Here is a 19,471-nt window from a genome sequence, read left to right on the forward strand (position 1 = left end):
TAGAGATTCAAAAAGTGTATTTCTGATTATGTTACCAGTCCAACAACTATTTGACATTTTTAGCAAAACATGACTATGTGTAGTTCAAATCAAGTAACGAGAAGCGGATAAATGCTTTGTACAAAATAAAACAAAACTCATTTCAATCGGTTGTAAATAAGTTCAGAAATCTGATTGGTACAACTGACATCTCTTAAAAATCTTTGAACTTGCCGTGTATCAGACAAAAAACTGGCATCTAACATTCAGACAATAAAAAGGTAACAGAAATGTCTCAATCGCTTCAATTCCAAGTGTCATTTCAAAGTAGGGTGGGGGTTGGGGGGTGACGCAATCTGCCGTTGTTACAGAAACATTTCCTCGGCACATGACCTGACTGTGAAGAGACAAAAGCTGAGCTGGTTTGGTCGTTTTGTGAAACACGACTCACTGTCAAAAGTCATCTTTCAAGGTCCAGTGGAGCGAGCATGAAGAAAGGGTCGTCCAAAGAAAAGCTGGCTGGACAATGTAAAAGAATGGCCTCTCTCTCTCGATACAGGAACAGCTGCGGACAGGAAAAAATGGAGGGAGCATCCCTATGACAAAAGGGAAAGATGAGACGATGAGTGACATCTGGAGCAAGTAAGTTTGAAACAGTCGACACACTTATTCATTTCTTGGCCAATCTGCACTAGAACTGAGGTCACACCATAAGGCCAGAGCCTCCCCATTTTGTTCCTTAGTTTATAAAAACATTAGCATTTAGGTCAAGTCAGTGCCTTGCAATTCTTACGTTCTAATGTTTATGGCACATTCTTACGTTCTAATGTTTATGGCACATCTGCACAATCTGGGCAATGTCGTGACTAGTTCACTGAACCCTCCAAGATCATTTTACTGACCACATTGTTAACTTCTTAAAGATCTCAAAATGATTTTAACTTTCTTCATTGACACCAGAAAAAAATAACCAGACTTCCTTACAGGAACAAATTTAACACAAAAAAAAACTTGTACAAAAAAAATTCATATCTTCATACATCAAATTAACTTAATATGGTTATTAAAAATAATTTCTGTTAAAAAAAAACACAACAACATTCGTGTAAAAAGTTAAGAATATCAAAATATAACATGTCGAAAATGTTGGGATAACAATTTTGGAAAGCACCATCAATAACCATCATCATTGCACCATCACTAACGATCGTCCAATTACCAATCTACCTGAGTAGCTAACACAGTCTGAGTACAAGTAGCTAGCAGCCTGGTTGGTGTCAATCATTCCAGTGTTTGAGTATTTGTGCAGCTTGTTGCAGTGTACTGTCCTTCTGTGAACAGCAATAATACAGCAAAAGCTTTACATTGGGTAACACTGCATGCAGCTATTGTGAATGACTCCATGTTTAGCCCTCGTCATAAAATGTTTATTATTACATATTAAATATTATTACATATTACCTTAAGTAGCTGTAAGACTAAAGTAACTCTCAAGACTAAAGTAACTATTGGAAGATTCACAATTTAGTCTATTGACAGATGAAACAGAAACTGGACTAATAAATCTAGTACCCTAATGCCATGCTAGTTTTAGAAACAAGATCTTGACTAGCAGTGTTTTCATTACAAAGAGAAGATAACTTACCTTTATAAAACAAAACCTGACATAGTTATCTACCATGTGCTCATGTTCCTTACTGTAGAATGCAGTTGGTGGAATGACAGTCAGTTTCTGGGGAAAACCAAGCCAAGAGTTAATTTCTAATGTTTCATTCCATATGCAGATCTTTGTTTTTAACTGCCAATACTAATAGTGATATAAATGTGATGAGAGAAATTCTTGGGGAATAAAGTTCAGTTCAACAAAACTGTATCAAGGGTATCCGTTGGAGACAGACTTGTGTTTAACTTTTTTTTTAAGCTTCATTTTTGTAAAGATAAAATGAAGTATTTCTGGTCTGTACTAGAGGTTCTCAATCTTTGAAATCACTTTGAGCATGGTGGCAGAGCAGTGAAGCACTTGTCTTCTGAGCTGAGAGGGGGTCCTGAAATTGATTTGGAATTTCTAGAATGCCCAAGAAACCACCCAACTTTTAATGACTTACGTTATGAAAGTAAAGGTCATTGTGCAGGCCACATGATACCCTCATCGGCCATAGAAAAAGATGAGCTTTACGTTGTATTTCCCTATTTATTTAGTTGTATTCCCCTATTAATCGCAAGGTTGAAAAGTATACCATTATTTGTTTTTACAAATCAAAAAAAAAAAAGGTGCCAGTGAAATCTTTGACTTGCAGACTACCTGGAAGAAAGGTTGAAAAATGCAATTCTACTCTATACTATGCACATAGTTCTCTTGATGGATAAAATCAATTTTAAAAAGAATCTGTTATATACAAGAAAGAATTCACCAGCGCAAACATAGCAGTGACATTATTTGTCATTTACCTTATTGATAGTCATCCATTTGACAAATCTGAAATCTTTGGCTTCATCACTCTCTGGTAAGTCAGACACTGAAACAAATAGAACATTTGGCATTGCTCAACTACTACTAACATTACAGAATGGTATGTCCTCTGGACTGTTGCCCCAGTAGTCCAGGGTTCAAATCCTAACCGCTGCCCTCCCCATCGTCCTGCAGGAGAATGAAAATCCCAAAAGACAGAACATCCCAAAGAATGTAAAACAAAAACAAACACTCGAGTAACCTGTTGAACTGAATGAATAGGGAAAGCTTATCAGCAACAACTTTAATCAATTGTTAACATCTTTGAAGCAGTCATATTCCTGACAGCCCAATCTTAGAAAAACAACTATCTGTAAAAATGAGTGGCCATGACACCATCACATGTTTGTTCAATGTTTAGCCTTAATCCTAGATGACAAATTTTCTTCTGAAAGCCAGAAGCGATTCTTTAAAACTAATTTCCAAGTGAGTCCCCTGCTTGCAGACCAGCACTCCTCATAGCAGCCAATTTTATGCAATGCTGTTGCCTTTTCAACATGAATCCTAAACTAGTGAGAACTCTAAAGTTTACATATGCCATACTAGCAATTTTGAACTGACCCAGATTTGAATAATCTGCCATCATGAAGTATCCACCTTGAGGGACCACAGGTTTCATGCCAACCTCGGCAAGAACACTGGCCAAGTAATCTCTCTTGGGTTGGAGCTCTTTAGCCAGCGAAGTGAGATAACTTTCTGGAGTACCGAGACGAGATATTTCCACCTCTAGGCCCCTTGCTACAGCTTCCTGTAACCAACATAAACAACAAAGACATGAACAAGCCAAAGTGATGCTGATTTAACAAGCTAAATTGATGCTGATTTAACAAGCCAAACTGATGCTGATTTAACAAGCTAAATTGATGCTGATTTAACAAGACAAATTGATGCTGATTTAACAAGACAAATTGATGCTGATTTAACAAGACAAATTGATGCTGATTTAACAAGACAAATTGATGCTGATTTAACAAGACAAATTGATGCTGATTTAACAAGACAAATTGATGCTGATTTAACAAGACAAATTGATGCTGATTTAACAAGACAAATTGATGCTGATTTAACAAGACAAATTGATGCTGATTTAACAAGACAAATTGATGCTGATTTAACAAGACAAATTGATGCTGATTTAACAAGACAAATTGATGCTGATTTAACAAGACAAATTGATGCTGATTTAACAAGACAAATTGATGCTGATTTAACAAGACAAATTGATGCTGATTATGAATGAAAAAGCAAAATGACAACTAACTTCAACAGCACCTCTATTGAAACATAAGTAAACAAAAACCAAAATAAATAATCTGAAGATGTTTAGATATAAAAGATCAACACTATAAGCCCTTCTCAACATAAGGGATGATTGTGGTCTAAGAATAAGTGGAGGAAGACAAGACTAGTCTGGAAGAATGAAATTTTATTTCAAGACTTTGGTCAATCTATCAATTGTTTAAAGTAAAGAACTATAAACAAACTTGTAGAGAGCTGGGTCATAACCTTTGCTAGCAGTAAATTATTCATACTTTGTAGACTCTATTTAGAACCACATTCTATGAGGTAAGTAATGGACAGAAGAAAGAGAAGCATGCAAAACAGATTGCGAGATGAAGCTGTTGCTGAGCCAATCAGCTTTTTGTGAGCCTTTAAGATAAGATAAGATAAGATAACTTTTATCGATCCAATCAAATGGAAATTCGGTTTGACTACTACTTTACCTAAAACAGAGAACTAAAACAGATGGTAGAAAGTTGTGAAGATCAACAAAAAGGTTACTTGATTATCACCCACTCCTTTCCTTCTAAATATCTATTCTGTGTTCTTAGGTACTTTTAATCAATGACGAAAAGTAAATATATCCTCTCTTTCTTCTTTACTACAATGTTAGACATTCCATCTGAATGTTAAGTTAAATATACCCCACAGAGACTGCAATGACATTAATAAAGGCAAAAGTTAGAAAACAAACTGACCTGCATTGGTGTTGGGCAGGTGTATGAATAAAGCCTAAAGTTAGAAAACAAACTGACCTGCATTGGTGTTGGGCAGGTGTATGCGCAATTTTGGTGCATGATCTGTGCACAGTGCACCAAGTGTTTTGGCCCAATGGTCCATCCTAGCTTCCAGCCAGTCACACTGAAGGTCTTACCAGCGCTACCAATAGTCACTGTACGCTCCCACATGTCCGGTAAAGTGGCTAAAAACAATCAAATCAACAAAAACAATATAGTCATTAAACAATGAGTAAATGAGTTAACTTCTGTAAGCAAGAGAATGAGTGTTTTAAACGTACAAAGGAACTTTATATGTTTATCATATCACAGCAATAATGTCATTAAAATAATATTTGGCAAACAGTATTAGACCTTTTTTTTCACAAAAGAAGCCTACTGTAATTCAGGGTAAGGAATAGACTTTCACACAAAAGCTGGAAGATCAAGAATTTGCTGATGACATAGCCTTATTATCACACAGACTACAGGATATGCAAGAAAAGGTCACAGCTTTAAGTGAAGTAGGAAAAAGGATAGGCCTCGAAATAAACCACCAAAAATACAAATCGGAGCCATAGAACTGGATTCTCAGACTATAGACCAAACAGATAGTTTTATATACCTTGGGTGTGTAGTCAGTGTATCAGGTGGAACAGATGAAGACATTAAATGTCCTATAAGTCTAGTGCATAAGACATTTACACAGGTAAAACCAACCTGGAAATCTCTTCACATCTCAAACAAGACTAAACTAAGAATCTTTAACTCTAACGTCAAGACGGTCCTACTGTATGGTTCTGAAACATGAACAACTGAAGCAACAACAAAAAAAAGTACGGACCTTCATCAACAGATGTCTGAGAAATATCTTCAAAATACACGGGTACGACAAAATAGAAAACATCAAAATGTGGGAGGTGAATGGAAAGAAAAATATAGAGGTGCAGATCTTAGAGAGGAAGTGGAGATGGATTGGTCACACCCTTAGAAAATATACTAACAACAGAGCTAGACAGGCCATAGAATGGAACCCCCAGGGAACAAGATGTAGAGGAAGACCAAAAAGAACATGGCGACGCAGTGTACTAGATGAAGCCGAGAAGACCAGGAAGAGCTGGGAAGCCATTAAAAAACTAGCAAGAGACCCCGGAGAGTGGCGTGTTTTTACTGAGGCTCTATGTTTCATGATGATGATGATTAGATCTCTTTCTCTTGTCTTGAGATCAATCAGCTGATAGTGAGCCTGGTATGAGCTAAGGAAATAAATACCAGTTGCTTAGTGCTGGTTACCATAACAGATTAGAAGTTAACACTTGGAATGAATTCATAAGAACTACAGGGTCTCAAAGGAACCTTATAAGTTTTTCATATCACTGCAATTCAGTTCAGTTAAGAATGTAATGTCATCAAAATACTAAACAGTATGGGACTTTTTTCTATTGTCTTCGCAATGTCCAGTCCAATGCCTCACCTATTCTGACATGTCTGTTGTCATCATATGTCATCCACTCATACACTTCATCAGCTATGCACACAACATCATGTTTCTTACATAGGTCAGATATGACTTGTAACTCTTCTTTTTTGAAAACCTTAAAAAGAAAAACAACATTTATTAGATTAAAAGCTGCTTATTTTAAGTTTGTTTTGAAATTATTATCTTACGACAAAACCAAAATGAGAATATCTTTTACGCAGAAAACTTGATGCTAGCAAAAAAAAAAAAAAAAAAAAAAGAGACCAATCATTATAGACACCCTAACCTGCAATGTCACAACTTATGAATAGTGGAGACCAATAGCTCTAGCCACATCACAGGACTGCATAGTGTACAATGCAGCAATGAGCTATTGGTCCCCACTGCCCACAAGTTGCAAAGTCACAGTTCAAGTGTTGAAGTCTTCTCTACTGAATGGTCTCGGCAAGAAGAGATAAATACAAGGTATCAGAATAAAACATTTTAATTACTTGCGTATTTATTTTCACCACATGCTTATTTTTTTTTTTTTTGTAGTTTGAATTCAACAACAAACTTGGGATTTGTGATGTTAATGTTAAAATAGTCAGGGTTGTGGTAAACATTTCTTATTATGAAGATATCCTAACATTTAAAACTACAGTTAGTAGACAAATTTGATTTATCTTTCTATTAATTGACCAATATCTTGAAATAAACTCTGAAGGTGATTTTATGTGACAGACTTAAATTTGAGCTTAATTTGTGTTTACCTTGTCCAGCAGATTATTACGAGAGTCAAAATTTGTGTTTACCTTGCCCAGGGGATTGTTAGGAGTGTTGAGAATGATTAATTTAGTTTTGCTGTTAAACTTGCTGCTCAGTTCACTCTCATCCAGCTTCCAGTCTGCGCTGGACGTCACTTGACCAGCTGCTGTCTGTAAACACATTAAATATTGGTCCGATAAGCATGACTAGTTCTATCTTGCTCAGCTTAGAAGAAGACGAGAAGGAATAAAAAATGATTTGGTGTGTCAAAAATGAAGAAAGTGAAACTGTCTTTTACTACCACAAATAACAAAGACAAAGCAAATACTTTATAATGATTTAAAACGTAAATTTATGTATTTATATATATATATATATATATATATTCTGTTGTATAATTAAAATAAGATTATTTTAAATTTATAATTTAAAAACTATTTTTGTATATGCTGAACAAGTCAAAGTGTTCTGTAACTCAAAAATTCCTGTCATTAAGTGTCGCAGTTATCTATGTAACTGTATAGTAGAATTATTTCTCTAATTGATAGTGCGGCGTTGATCACTATATTGATGACGTCATTACACTTTTAATATTTTCTGTGTAGACTAGAGGACTGAGTTTTTGTTGCTTGTCACAACTTCTAGTGACGTAAATTTAGTGTGTGTGTGATTTGCGTCATTTATCGTCTAGTACAGTCTCTCCATTGTTTTGTACGTTGGTACAGATAGACGTGTTTTGAGAGCTCTGGAATTTCTCCTTGGTTTTTGTTATTGGATAGCCTTAGCATTTGCCTTGGACATTTTCTTGTTGGATTATCTTGACCCCTGTTTAGGGTGAGTTTTATTTTTCATTGTATAGTTTTTCTATTTGAATTCGTTCGTATTTGTAAGTCTATAATTAGACTAGATATAGATGATTAGAAGAATCCTTTCTTTTATCTTCTATAGGGTTTTAGCGTCAAGACTAAGTTTTAGTCGTAGTCTCAGTTGAAGACTCTATTTCAAGTATTAGTGTCAAGTCTATATGTTAGACTCTGTGTCAAGTCTCAGTGTCAAGACTTGTTTATTCAGTCTCAGTTCTATATTGAGAGTACAACTTTAGGTCTACAGTACTACAGTCTACAGGACTGAGGTCTTTCTCTCAGTTGGTCGTCTGGTGTGCACGTTGATTTGTACATGAGTCTGAGGTTCAAGATTCCAGACTGCGGGTTGCAGTGGTCAGACCTGATGGTGTAGTGTCAACTATGAACTTCTACTTTTTGGAATTGTCGTCAGTGGACAGTACCTGATCTAGAGGCTAGATCTACATATATTACCAGTTGTTGTTTTTGAGATTGAAGGACTATGTGATCCATTGAATTACTTATTATAGTTAAGGTAATATACTATGTGTTTCATAATTATATGAATGTTCTGTATCTAATGAGACTAACTGGATCATTGTAGATTACATATTTTTACATATTGATATTTCATACTATTATTATCAGTCATCATGAATCAGTCATTTGTAAATATATCACAAGAATAAATTTTATTGTTATTTACATCATACACTTAGTTTATTAGTTTATCTACAACTATATGTGTATGATGTGCTTGTCAGGCTGAACTTGAGCCAAAATATTATAAGTTCAGAAAATAATAACAATAATACAAATTGAAATAATATTTAATATTAATAAATATTTGCATTGGAAATATATAATAATAATTTGATAAATACAAGAATACAAGAACCTGACATTAAGTTTAACTTATCTTCTTATCTTATAAAATACAGATGTGACTTCAAAAAAGGTCAATCTAGTCATGCATGTTAACCAATGACTTAAATTCTGCTAAGTCATTGGTTTTCATGACTGGCTCAGGCAGTCCATTCCATGCTCTAATAGCACTAGGGAAGAACTGACATTATTGAATCATGTCCACTTTATGAATATTGGCAGATTTTTATTGATGCAGAGATTTAGTCTGACGACTTTCGACGATTCCCTTCATTAAGCATTAAACGTCTTGATCGACATCGTTTTATCCGCGTCGATTACCTTTATATTGTTGGCCTTTCGCCTGCGTTGTTTCGGTATTTAAGTATAAACTCCGTTTGACTTATCTGGCAAAGAGTTGGCGCGGATGTGCCCAACAATATTAATAGAAATATAGGTACTACGGTGTAGTTTTTTCTATTCAGCCGAAGCCGAATATAGCAGAATAGTGAAAAATTGCAGAATATTCGTCTGAAGCCGGAGCGACTATCCCCCAGTGCACCCCTAGTAAAGACACATACAGTATTATTATTGCTTAACTTACAGGCCTGAGTGGTACAAAGACAGGTACTCCACAAGCTGCTTTCACCATTGGCATATAACAGTCGAAAAATGGCTCAATAATTATCACCTGCAATTTCAAGCAAAATGAGAAAATTAAAAGCTAGAAGTTTTGAAAAAAAGAAAGATTTTAAATAAGTTCAAAGAAAAAATAAATAAATAAAAATAAGATTTATTCAAAACAATGCCTTCATCAAAATATAAAATAGATTTCTCTTTTTCTTCATCCTAGATGTAAGGTTAGTGGGTAGGAGCTAGTATTTATACTAAAAATAAACTTTATAAAAATGGTATGTCATTATAAATTCTGTCATTATAAATCCTATCCTTATAATCTTAAGCTGATGTTCATTTGCTGGCCCTATCAGGATAGAGATACTATAAATAGAGACAAAAAGTCATTCTCGTCTCATTAACAATGTCCACTGAGTAATGGAGACTTATTACATAGCGGTGCTAACAATGTCCACTGAGTAATGCAGACTTATTACTTAGCAGTGCTAACAATGTCCACTGAGTAATGGAGACTTATTACATAGCAGTGCTAACAATGTCCACTGAGTAATGGAGACTTATTACATAGCAGTGCTAACAATGTCCAGTGAGTAATGGAGACTTATTACTTAGCAGTGCTAACAATGTCCACTGAGTAATGGAGACTTATTACATAGCAGTGCTAACAATGTCCACTGAGTAATGGAGACTTATTACATAGTGGTGCTAACAATGTCCAGTGAGTAATGGAGACTTATTACATAGCGGTGCTAACAATGTCCACTGAGTAATGGAGACTTATTACATAGCAGTGCTAACAATGTCCACTGAGTAATGGAGACTTATTACATAGCAGTGCTAACAATGTCCACTGAGTAATGGAGACTTATTATGTAGCAGTGCTAACAATGTCCACTGAGTAATGGAGACTTATTATGTAGCAGTGCTAACAATGTCCACTGAGTAATGGAGACTTATTACATAGCAGTGCTAACAATGTCCAGTGAGTAATGGAGACTTATTACTTAGCAGTGCTAACAATGTCCACTGAGTAATGGAGACTTATTACATAGCAGTGCTAACAATGTCCAGTGAGTAATGGAGACTTATTACATAGCAGTGCTAACAATGTCCAGTGAGTAATGGAGACTTATTACATAGCGGTGCTAACAATGTCCAGTGAGTAATGGAGACTTATTACATAGCAGTGCTAACAATGTCCAGTGAGTAATGGAGACTTATTACATAGCAGTGCTAACAATGTCCACTGAGTAATGGAGACTTATTATGTAGCAGTGCTAACAATGTCCACTGAGTAATGGAGACTTATTACATAGCAGTGCTAACAATGTCCAGTGAGTAATGGAGACTTATTACATAGCGGTGCTAACAATGTCCACTGAGTAATGGAGACTTATTACATAGCAGTGCTAACAATGTCCAGTGAGTAATGGAGACTTATTACATAGCGGTGCTAACAATGTCCACTGAGTAATGGAGACTTATTACATAGCAGTGCTAACAATGTCCACTGAGTAATGGAGACTTATTACATAGCAGTGCTAACAATGTCCACTGAGTAATGGAGACTTATTATGTAGCAGTGCTAACAATGTCCACTGAGTAATGGAGACTTATTATGTAGCGGTGCTAACAATGTCCACTGAGTAATGGAGACTTATTACATAGCAGGTCTGAAGCAGCACTGTCCTTGGATTGGTTACAAAAATCTTATTAGGTATATATATATGTCAGTACCACTTTGGCTGCTCTCATAAAAGGGAATAGTATTCATTTCTTCACTGTCCATATTCTCGGAGTTCTCACATATTTTGTTCCCTTGATTTGGTTTCAGTTTTTAAATATTAAATAATGTTACTGCAATGTCAATGATTAATGTTCATTTCTCTTATAAGTCAATGAGGAGAAGATATGGTTGGTTAAAAAAAAAAATCTAATATCTTGTATGTCAACAACAGCCTGTCAAGTAAAGACAGTAGTTGAAAGCTTCAAGTATCTCCTGGAGCAAGTCCTGTAGGCTGGAGGTGTATTTGTATCAATTAGGTCTTGGGTTCAGGCAAGATAATTTTTTAAAATTATTTGTGGAATTTTCAAATCCCTTTAATAGACATTTAGGTTATCCCTTTTATAGACATGTAGGTTATCTGGAAGCAGGTTTACTTTATTTGGATTGAAATTCGCGCCTTTTAGTTTAGCTGCCAAGGAAAGATAATCCTAGACTATAATTACCTCATCACCGGGGTTCACTAAGCCTTGGATAATACTAAACAAAGATCCATAGCCTCCAATTGAGATCAATATTTCTGTCATTGGATCAATCTGTCGGCCAAATATAGGCTCATAGAGCTGGGCTAGTGCACTGACCAGCCTTGGATGACCCTGGTGAGGAAAAATGTTTACAAAAATGAGTTTTGCATATTTGACTGCTCATATGTAAATGTGAGGAACAACAATTAATTAACTGATTGGTTAATTTTTTTTAATTGATTCATGTCTTGTAAGGTTCAATGAATGCCAAGTTTTAACTTGGTCAGAGAATGGGAAATAGGAGAAAAAAAACATGTTCAAACTTTTCACCAAACAGACTGAGTGAGTTGATAAGAAAAAAAAAAAAAAAAGTAAAGTTCCCCCCTTTCAGACCTTGTGGTCTAATAGGGCAGTTGATGTAAAGGTCATCTGAATCTGTGGCCTACGGTTAACGAGGGTGTCATGTGGCCAGCACAACGACCAACCGCCTTTACTTTTCCCCAACTAATGTCAGGTACCCATTAGAGCTGGGTGGACTCAGAGGAGCCCAAGGATCCCGAAATAAAAATCCCATTCTTCAGCAGGATTTGAACCCGGGACCCCCGGTTCAGAAGCCAAGCGCTTTACCGCTCATCCACCGCGCCTCAGAGTTGATATAAGCTTTGTAAAAATAGTCTGTGCTCTAAATCTATAGCTTTGGTGAGATGCTCAGATCTCTTGAGAAAATCTGTTAGACAACATTTATTAGAATGTCAGCCAAGAAAACCAACGACTTAGCAGAGTTCAAGTTCCTAATTAATACGCATGACTAGATTGACAAATGAAACATGCAGTGCATAATTATCTTCTCCTTTGAAGTACAGTCAAAATTTATAAGATAAGAAGATTAGTGATGCTGTCTTTGTAGGTGATACCTAACAATGCTTCTTGGAGTCAAAGGTTAATGAGGAATTCAGTATTTCCTGTGGTGACACCTAGTATCCCACTAAAGCATCTATTTCCATTAGTGTCCAGGATTTGCAAGCATACAAAATACGGCCATGACAAAGGAGCACATCAATCTGATTTTATTACAACGTAACATAGTCTATACAAAGTTAGACACATCTCCCTGAAAGTATTAATAAACTTCCCAATGAATGTCAAGGTCAGTGGTAAAAGACAGCTGTTAAATGTACAATGAAACACTCAAGGTTAGCTGCCTAGTCATGACATATCTGCTCTGGACTGTCATCTGGATGGTCCCAGGTTTGAACCCTGCCCTGCCACCATCCTCTAGTAACCTACAGGTGGTTTGAGCTAGGATGTAATAATCTACAATTCTGAAGGAACATCCAAAACATGAAAAAAAAAACCCAAAAAAAAACCCCAATAATACAACAAAGTTTCCCCACAAAGAATGTGGGATTGACACTTGTATTTGTGAGCTCAAAACTGATTCTTTTGACACGAAGATATGAGTGTTGGAATTAAAGAAAATAGTAAGACGAAAAAACAGACAAAGACATCAGAATGTGATCAGTTTTTTTAAGACCGAAATTAAATCTACAATACTCTACATGTTGATTGAAAATGAGCTTTCTCAACATCATTAGCTCCCCACATAATACTCAAAACAGGTTTTTGACAAAGTTATTTGAACTGTATTTATTTATTTACTTCAGTAGAGAAACATGAATGGTATAAATATTAATTTGTTTTATTTAAAAGGTTTTGTTTTTTAACTTTTATCTTCCATAAACATGACTTAATTTGACATTGAAGATTCTGTAGAATGCTAGCAAATATATTTAGTTATGGAACTTAATACTTTTCTGGGTTTTTTTTATCAGCACACGTCACTAACAAACGATAAAGTGGAAAAACAAAAAAGAAAGTACAACTTACAAAGCTTCGAGTGTATTGGTGCACTCCAGGAGTGTCACTGCAGACTGCGTCTTTTAAACATTGTACAACATGTTCAGGGGCCATGAAATCTGGAAAACCTTGACCTAGATTCACTGACTTCTGCTGCACTGCCAGCTTGGAAATGTCAACCCTAAACAAACAAACAATTAAAATAGAACTCTTTTTTTTTTTTAACCTACAGTACTAGAAACTTAAAACAATCTTTAAAAAAAAACCCAGAAGATTCTGAAAGTTTATCACTGCATTTAGTAGAATAGACAGGTTGTTGCATTGAAAATTTCAAACTAGATGCAACCTAAAATCTAATGGTCAGGATATATAATAATTTAATCTGGAATAGTTCTACAGCAAATAAGACCAAACAAAAAAAGTAAGTTACTTCTGAATGTTCAAGAGATAAGTTTAGAATCTAAATCATCTGGCATTTATGACAGATACTTTTTTATTAAACAGAAACTTCAGGACCAATGCAATTAAATGTGAATTGTGATTTACATAATTACGAGTAAAGGGTGAATTCACTGAAGCCTGGGTGTTAAATAAAGAGTTAGTCAGTTGAACTTAAATACCAGTAATTGGCAATCTCAGTAGGAGATCAAAAGTGTGTGACAGGCCTAGATCTTGTAGTTGTATGATGGCTGTCTGACTTTGACAGATTACTCAGAAGATGTTTGATTTTCTTGAATCAGTGTATGAGATGTCTTTCAACTACTTATGAACAAGGCCTACACATTAACTAGATGTTAGTCCAGATGTTAGATACTTGAATAAAGTTAATGCATAAAGGCCACAGTTAAGTCTCTGTCTGTAATAAAATGTCGTCAACTTAGATTCCTTACACCAACTGACTAATAATAACATAAATAAACTAAAACTCAGTAATCCATGATGCCACTAAATGTCATGTTCAAAGTTTGCCAATTATGGTGGGTCCCCTGTACTAAGTGTCTAATAGTGCTTAGTGAAATAGTTTAGTCTACTAGCCTGTGGTACATCACATCAATTACTGTCTGAAGTTTCACACAAATCATTCCTACTATGGAGCTACTATGTGAATATTTCTTACAATACTCCATTATAACGTTAATAAATATATGCTTCAGAAGAATTTTTAGTTCATTTTAAGTAAGCTGTTGTTCAATTGTAATTCCCCATATTTTCATAACTATTAAATTATCTACCAATCAATCATATACAAAAAGACAGACACCAATTAAATAATATCAGGTGACATATCTCATGTCTGTACATTACACCCAGACAAGGTGAAACTGCAATATTTGGGTTTCACATAAACCCAGATTCAAATCAGATTAACAAAACTTGAAGATGAATGAACGCTTTTGATATAGTGGCATCATTTCTTAAGATTCTTTTTACAACTTTTCTTTGCTCTGCAATAAAACTAATATGTAATTACTCTCTATCGCATTGTACTACGCCTACAAAAAAAAAAAATAATTTTACTATAAAGTAAAAAAAAAAATCTCTTTCACGGCTAAACAGATTTTTTTTTCCCCTTACCAGACATTTTTCTCAGTGCCCTGAATCCTTTTTGCAATTTCAAACTTTTTGGACGTCATCTTCTGTAGACACACAAATAAAATGAGATTAAAGTGAAATAGTGCACGTGATCAACTTATCTTCTTATCTTATATAATACAGAGGTTACTTCAAAAAAGAAGATGATTACGTCCTACGTAACTAGTGAAACCAACAATAAACTAGTGAGACCAATAAACTAAAGAGACCAAAATGTGCTGAATTTTAGCTTTCCTCTAGCAGCACTTCACTTTGTTACGTTTCACTGGGTAGTAACATCTGTGTAACAAGAATGAGAAGATTGTTTCATGCAGTCAAAGCCTGACCTAATTAACAAGACACACACCCAGCACACAATGAAACAGACAAGAGTTGCTAGATGTGTACCAAGGGCAACACATTGGATCCATTGTTGAAGCACAATAGAAAATAATTCAATAAGGTTCATCACAAACTGCGGCCATAAGGTGCAACTCATAACTGTGGTGGCAATAGGATGAGAATAAACAGAATGAGTCAATAAAGAGAATAGGTCAATAAACAGAATGAGTCAATAAAGTGAATAAATCAATAAACAGAATGAGTCAATAAACAGAATGAGTCAATAAAGAGAATAAGTCAATAAACACAACAAGTCAATAAACAGAATGAGTCAATAAAGAGAATAAGTCAATAAAGAGAATAAGTCAATAAAGAGAATAAGTCAATAAAGAGAATAAGTCAATAAAGAGAATGAGTCAATAAAGAGAATGAGTCAATAAAGAGAATAAGTCAATAAAGAGAATGAGTCAATAAACAGAATAAGTCAATAAACACAACAAGTCAATAAAGAGAATTTATAAGTCAATAAACAGAATGAATCAATAAAGAGAATTTATAAGTCAATAAACAGAATGAGTCAATAAAGAGAATGAGCCAATAAACAGAATGATTTAAAGAGCTTGCATTGTAATTAGTGTTGAACAAAATATTCCAACTAGATTATCATTTAAAATTTCCAAGGTTCCTCAACCTTGTTTGAACCATTTAAAGTATCCTTAGCCTTAATCAACTACCATTTCATAGATATACATATAGAAATAAAATTTTTATTTTAATAGCCCTCTAGCAGTAAAGCTCTTTTTTTCAAACACCTTAAGATTAGATTAAGAAATACTGTTCTAAAGAATTCCTTGAGAATACATAGGGAGACATTATATATATATATATATATATATAGGGTGTGTCAAAAAAATGTATACACACTAAACTGTCATAGACAATTTATTTTCAGTTCTACAATGCTAAATTTTTGGACATGGAAAGCTTAATGTCCAATACTGTATATATTTGAAAGTAAATAGCTTGTAAAGTTTGCTTTAAAGATAACTTCTTTTCTCATCTTATTAATCAAAGATGCAGCATTTTAATAATTAAATGATTTAACATTGCTTATAAGTAAATTAAAGTTGGTCTTTTATTTTCTTTTTAAGTAGCTTTCAAATCATTTTCTTTCCTTGCACTGGAACTCATTAGCAGAAACATTAATTGTGAAACAAAAATCTACAACTTACATTAAGCAGAGTCTAGTTCTACAACTTACACTTGGCAGAGATTCTAGTTCTACAACTTACACTAAGCAGAGAGTCTAGTTCTTAAACTTACACTAGGCAGAGAGTCTAGTTCTAAAACTTACACTAAGCAGAGAGTCTAGTTCTACAACTTACACTAAGCAGAGAGTCTAGTTCTACAACTTACACTAAGCAGAGAGTCTAGTTCTACAACTTACACTAAGCAGAGAGTCTAGTTCTACAACTTACACTAGGCAGAGAGTCTAGTTCTACAACTTACACTAAGCAGAGAGTCTAGTTCTACAACTTACACTAAGCAGAGAGTCTAGTTCTACAACTGACACTAAGCAGAGAGTCTAGTTCTACAACTTACACTAGGCAGAGAGTCTAGTTCTACACTTACACTAGGCAGAGAGTCTAGTTCTACAACTTACACTAGGCAGAGAGTCTAGTTCTACAACTTACACTAAGCAGAGAGTCTAGTTCTACAACTTACACTAAGCAGAGAGTCTAGTTCTACAACTTACACTAGGCAGAGAGTCTAGTTCTACAACTTACACTAAGCAGAGAGTCTAGTTCTACAACTTACACTAAGCAGAGAGTCTAGTTCTACAACTTACACTAAGCAGAGAGTCTAGTTCTACAACTTACACTAGGCAGAGAGTCTAGTTCTACAACTTACACTAAGCAGAGAGTCCAGTTCTACAACTTACACTAAGCAGAGAGTCTAGTTCTACAACTTACACTAGGCAGAGAGTCTAGTTCTACAACTTACACTAAGCAGAGAGTCTAGTTCTACAACTTACACTAAGCAGAGAGTCTAGTTCTACAACTTACACTAAGCAGAGAGTCTAGTTCTACAACTTACACTAAGCAGAGAGTCTAGTTCTACAACTTACACTAAGCAGAGAGTCTAGTTCTACAACTTACACTAAGCAGAGAGTCTAGTTCTTTAATTAAGTCATTAATTTATCATCAAGAAATTTATTTTTAAATACAAGTTTCAAATTCCTACCATCAACATGAATTTGTAAATATTTTATTGGAATAAAAAGAGACACAAATAAGGAGATAAAGATGATGACCTGATTCTGTTAGATTTAAGATCCAGTCCATTCTATTAGTACCTGACACAAGTTTCAGGGAACATTAAGCAACTATGTAAATAGGTCAATAGGTCATGAACTCTGGTCAACAGGTGTCCAGTGATAACATAGCCTATATGCTGGCTCATTAGTTAATTACAGTAATTTTAATGAACTTAGTGGGGTAGGCATAACAACATAAACCAAACATAGGCTTTAACAGTAATTGGCATGTGCCAGCACATCTAGATTAGGTTTAACATTTGCCAGCACATCTAGATTTGGTTTAACATGTGCCCCTGTGACATTTAACCAGGTTATCAATAAGAGATAATTTAATAAGGTAAACATTAGAGATGTGACAGCAGTAAAGAAGTTCACGTCTAGATAAACAATGTCAACTAATGCTATCTAAAGTGGTTCTCAAATTTTGGCTGTTGATGCCCCGCTAGTTTAAAGTAAGACAAACTATTGTAACTAACTATATCTATTTAGTTAAATTAGGACTTCTGTTATACTTCCCTAGTTCATGGGGACCATTGTTTACAATAGCAGTTGCTATTTTTTTTTAGGTCTAACATGTAGGAATTAAGGTTAAGCATTAGATGTTAAAAGCTTTTTTTTTATAGGAACATTTATATACAAGATAAGATATAGTGCTTTATTTTACTTATAACTTATTACTAAGACTAAGACTGCTTTATTGATCCCTATGGGAATTAGTTGTGATTACAAGGACTCGTTTCTCATATAAAGACAACACAACAGAAACATTCACATAAATAGAACAGACACAACCTAAAGAGTTCATTGAGTGACTGCATACAGGCTTGAGTTACAAAGAGACTTGAAAGCTGAGTGGTAAAGAGGATTCTGAACCAAAGATTCACAGCCTGAAGAATGTTGAAGATTAGGATTTTCAACTTCATGATTTTTTAAAATGTCAACACAAGGGTAATGGGTCAAATGTTTTGTTTAATGTTTTACATGCATCGGATGTTCCTTCAGAGCTGAAGATAATTACTTCCTAGTCCAAACCTCACGCAGGACGATGGGAGCGGGCAGGGTTTGAACCCGGGACTATCGATAAGTCCGAGCGACAGTCCAACGCGCAAACCGCACAACCAGGCAGCCATCCTTGAATGTACCGTGACATTAGTTGGGGAAAATAAAGGTGATTAAAACTTTTGCTGGCATGGACCACGTGGTCTTAGAGGGTTACTTTACTACAAACACATGAATGAAATATACATGGTTCCTTTTTGTCTTGAAAGAGAATTGATGCGTCCAGATACATCACTGGTTTTAGTTTCTCCTTGAGTCAAGGCAAATCTAGAGTGACTAAACAAGCAGAAAAGTTGGCCACAGTTTCACATTTCATGCCCATAGCCCAAGACATCACAAAACGAAAATGGAGCTGGATAGGACACACCCTGCGAAAACCAGCTACCAATGTTGCGAGGCAGGCACTTGGCTGGAACCCAAAAGGAAAGTGGGCAGACCCAAGAAAACCTGGAAGAGGTCAGTCATCAGTGAAGCTGAGGGTACTGGAATGACATGCGAGCAGATGAAGAAAGCTGCTCAGAACCGAGTTCGGCGGAGAGGTGTGGTTGCGGCCCTATGCTCCCCTGGGAGTACACAAGATTTAGTCAAGTAAGTCACATTTCATGCACATGTTAGGGCTATCTGATAGGGCAGCTTTCTTTTTCTTTCTCTTGTCTAAGTCTGCTTTCTTTCTATTGATCTTGGAGAGGTTCGTACCAGCACACACAGTCTGTCTCCATTTGTTCCAATCTTGTGCCAATTCATCCCACATGCTTTCATTGATCTATTCAGTTCTCAGATATTGCAGAATCTATGTAGGTTAGTCTTGGGAAGCCCTTAGGTCTGCCTTCTTCAGCAAGTCGGATACATTTTTTTTATTGATTCATGTGTTGTCAGCGAAAATTTCAACTTGATCTGAGAATGGGAACTGGTAAAAATAACAAGTCAAAGATTTAGACCAGACAGAGAGAGAGAGAGAGAGAGAGAGAGTATCCTACAATGAGAGACAAACATAGACAGAAAAAAAAACACAGATTCTAT

The 19,471-nt window shown here is 35.3% G+C and overlaps 2 protein-coding genes and 1 long non-coding RNA gene across 7 annotated transcripts in view; 2 read left to right on the top strand and 1 right to left on the bottom strand.

Moving 5' to 3' along the window:
• The window catches only part of LOC106080176 (kynurenine aminotransferase-like), a 24,372-nt gene continuing 4,901 nt past the window's right edge, over positions 1 to 19,471 (bottom strand). For 2 of the 5 annotated variants that reach the window (XM_056040178.1, XM_056040177.1), the window contains exons 2-12: positions 14,734 to 14,795; positions 13,189 to 13,339; positions 11,284 to 11,433; positions 9,023 to 9,109; positions 6,760 to 6,882; positions 5,960 to 6,080; positions 4,525 to 4,691; positions 3,050 to 3,236; positions 2,428 to 2,495; positions 1,625 to 1,711; positions 1 to 1,310 (exon numbers count right to left, since the gene is read on the bottom strand). In XM_056040178.1, the coding sequence (XP_055896153.1) occupies positions 1,257 to 1,310; positions 1,625 to 1,711; positions 2,428 to 2,495; positions 3,050 to 3,236; positions 4,525 to 4,691; positions 5,960 to 6,080; positions 6,760 to 6,882; positions 9,023 to 9,109; positions 11,284 to 11,433; positions 13,189 to 13,339; positions 14,734 to 14,795 (1,257 nt within the window). In that variant the 3' untranslated portion in view covers positions 1 to 1,256. Of the gene's footprint in view, positions 1,311 to 1,624; positions 1,712 to 2,427; positions 2,496 to 3,049; positions 3,237 to 4,524; positions 4,692 to 5,959; positions 6,081 to 6,759; positions 6,883 to 9,022; positions 9,110 to 11,283; positions 11,434 to 13,188; positions 13,340 to 14,733; positions 14,796 to 17,316; positions 17,341 to 17,386; positions 17,539 to 19,471 lie in introns of those variants that run through there. The other 3 variants (XM_056040180.1, XM_056040179.1, XR_008779647.1) reach the window with 3 other exon arrangements.
• LOC129928057 (uncharacterized) lies at positions 7,306 to 8,264 on the top strand. Its single transcript, XR_008779648.1, has 2 exons — positions 7,306 to 7,546; positions 7,661 to 8,264. It is a non-coding gene; the product is annotated as an uncharacterized LOC129928057 (long non-coding RNA).
• Positions 18,011 to 19,471, top strand: part of LOC106068314 (uncharacterized) — a 16,257-nt gene continuing 14,796 nt past the window's right edge. Inside the window, exon 1 of the mRNA XM_056040190.1 lies at positions 18,011 to 19,039. The gene's annotated coding sequence lies outside the window, so the exon portion shown is untranslated. The remainder of the gene's footprint in view (positions 19,040 to 19,471) is intronic.

The sequence above is a fragment of the Biomphalaria glabrata genome, chromosome 9 (assembly GCF_947242115.1).
Source record: "Biomphalaria glabrata chromosome 9, xgBioGlab47.1, whole genome shotgun sequence".
NCBI lineage: Eukaryota > Metazoa > Mollusca > Gastropoda > Planorbidae > Biomphalaria > Biomphalaria glabrata.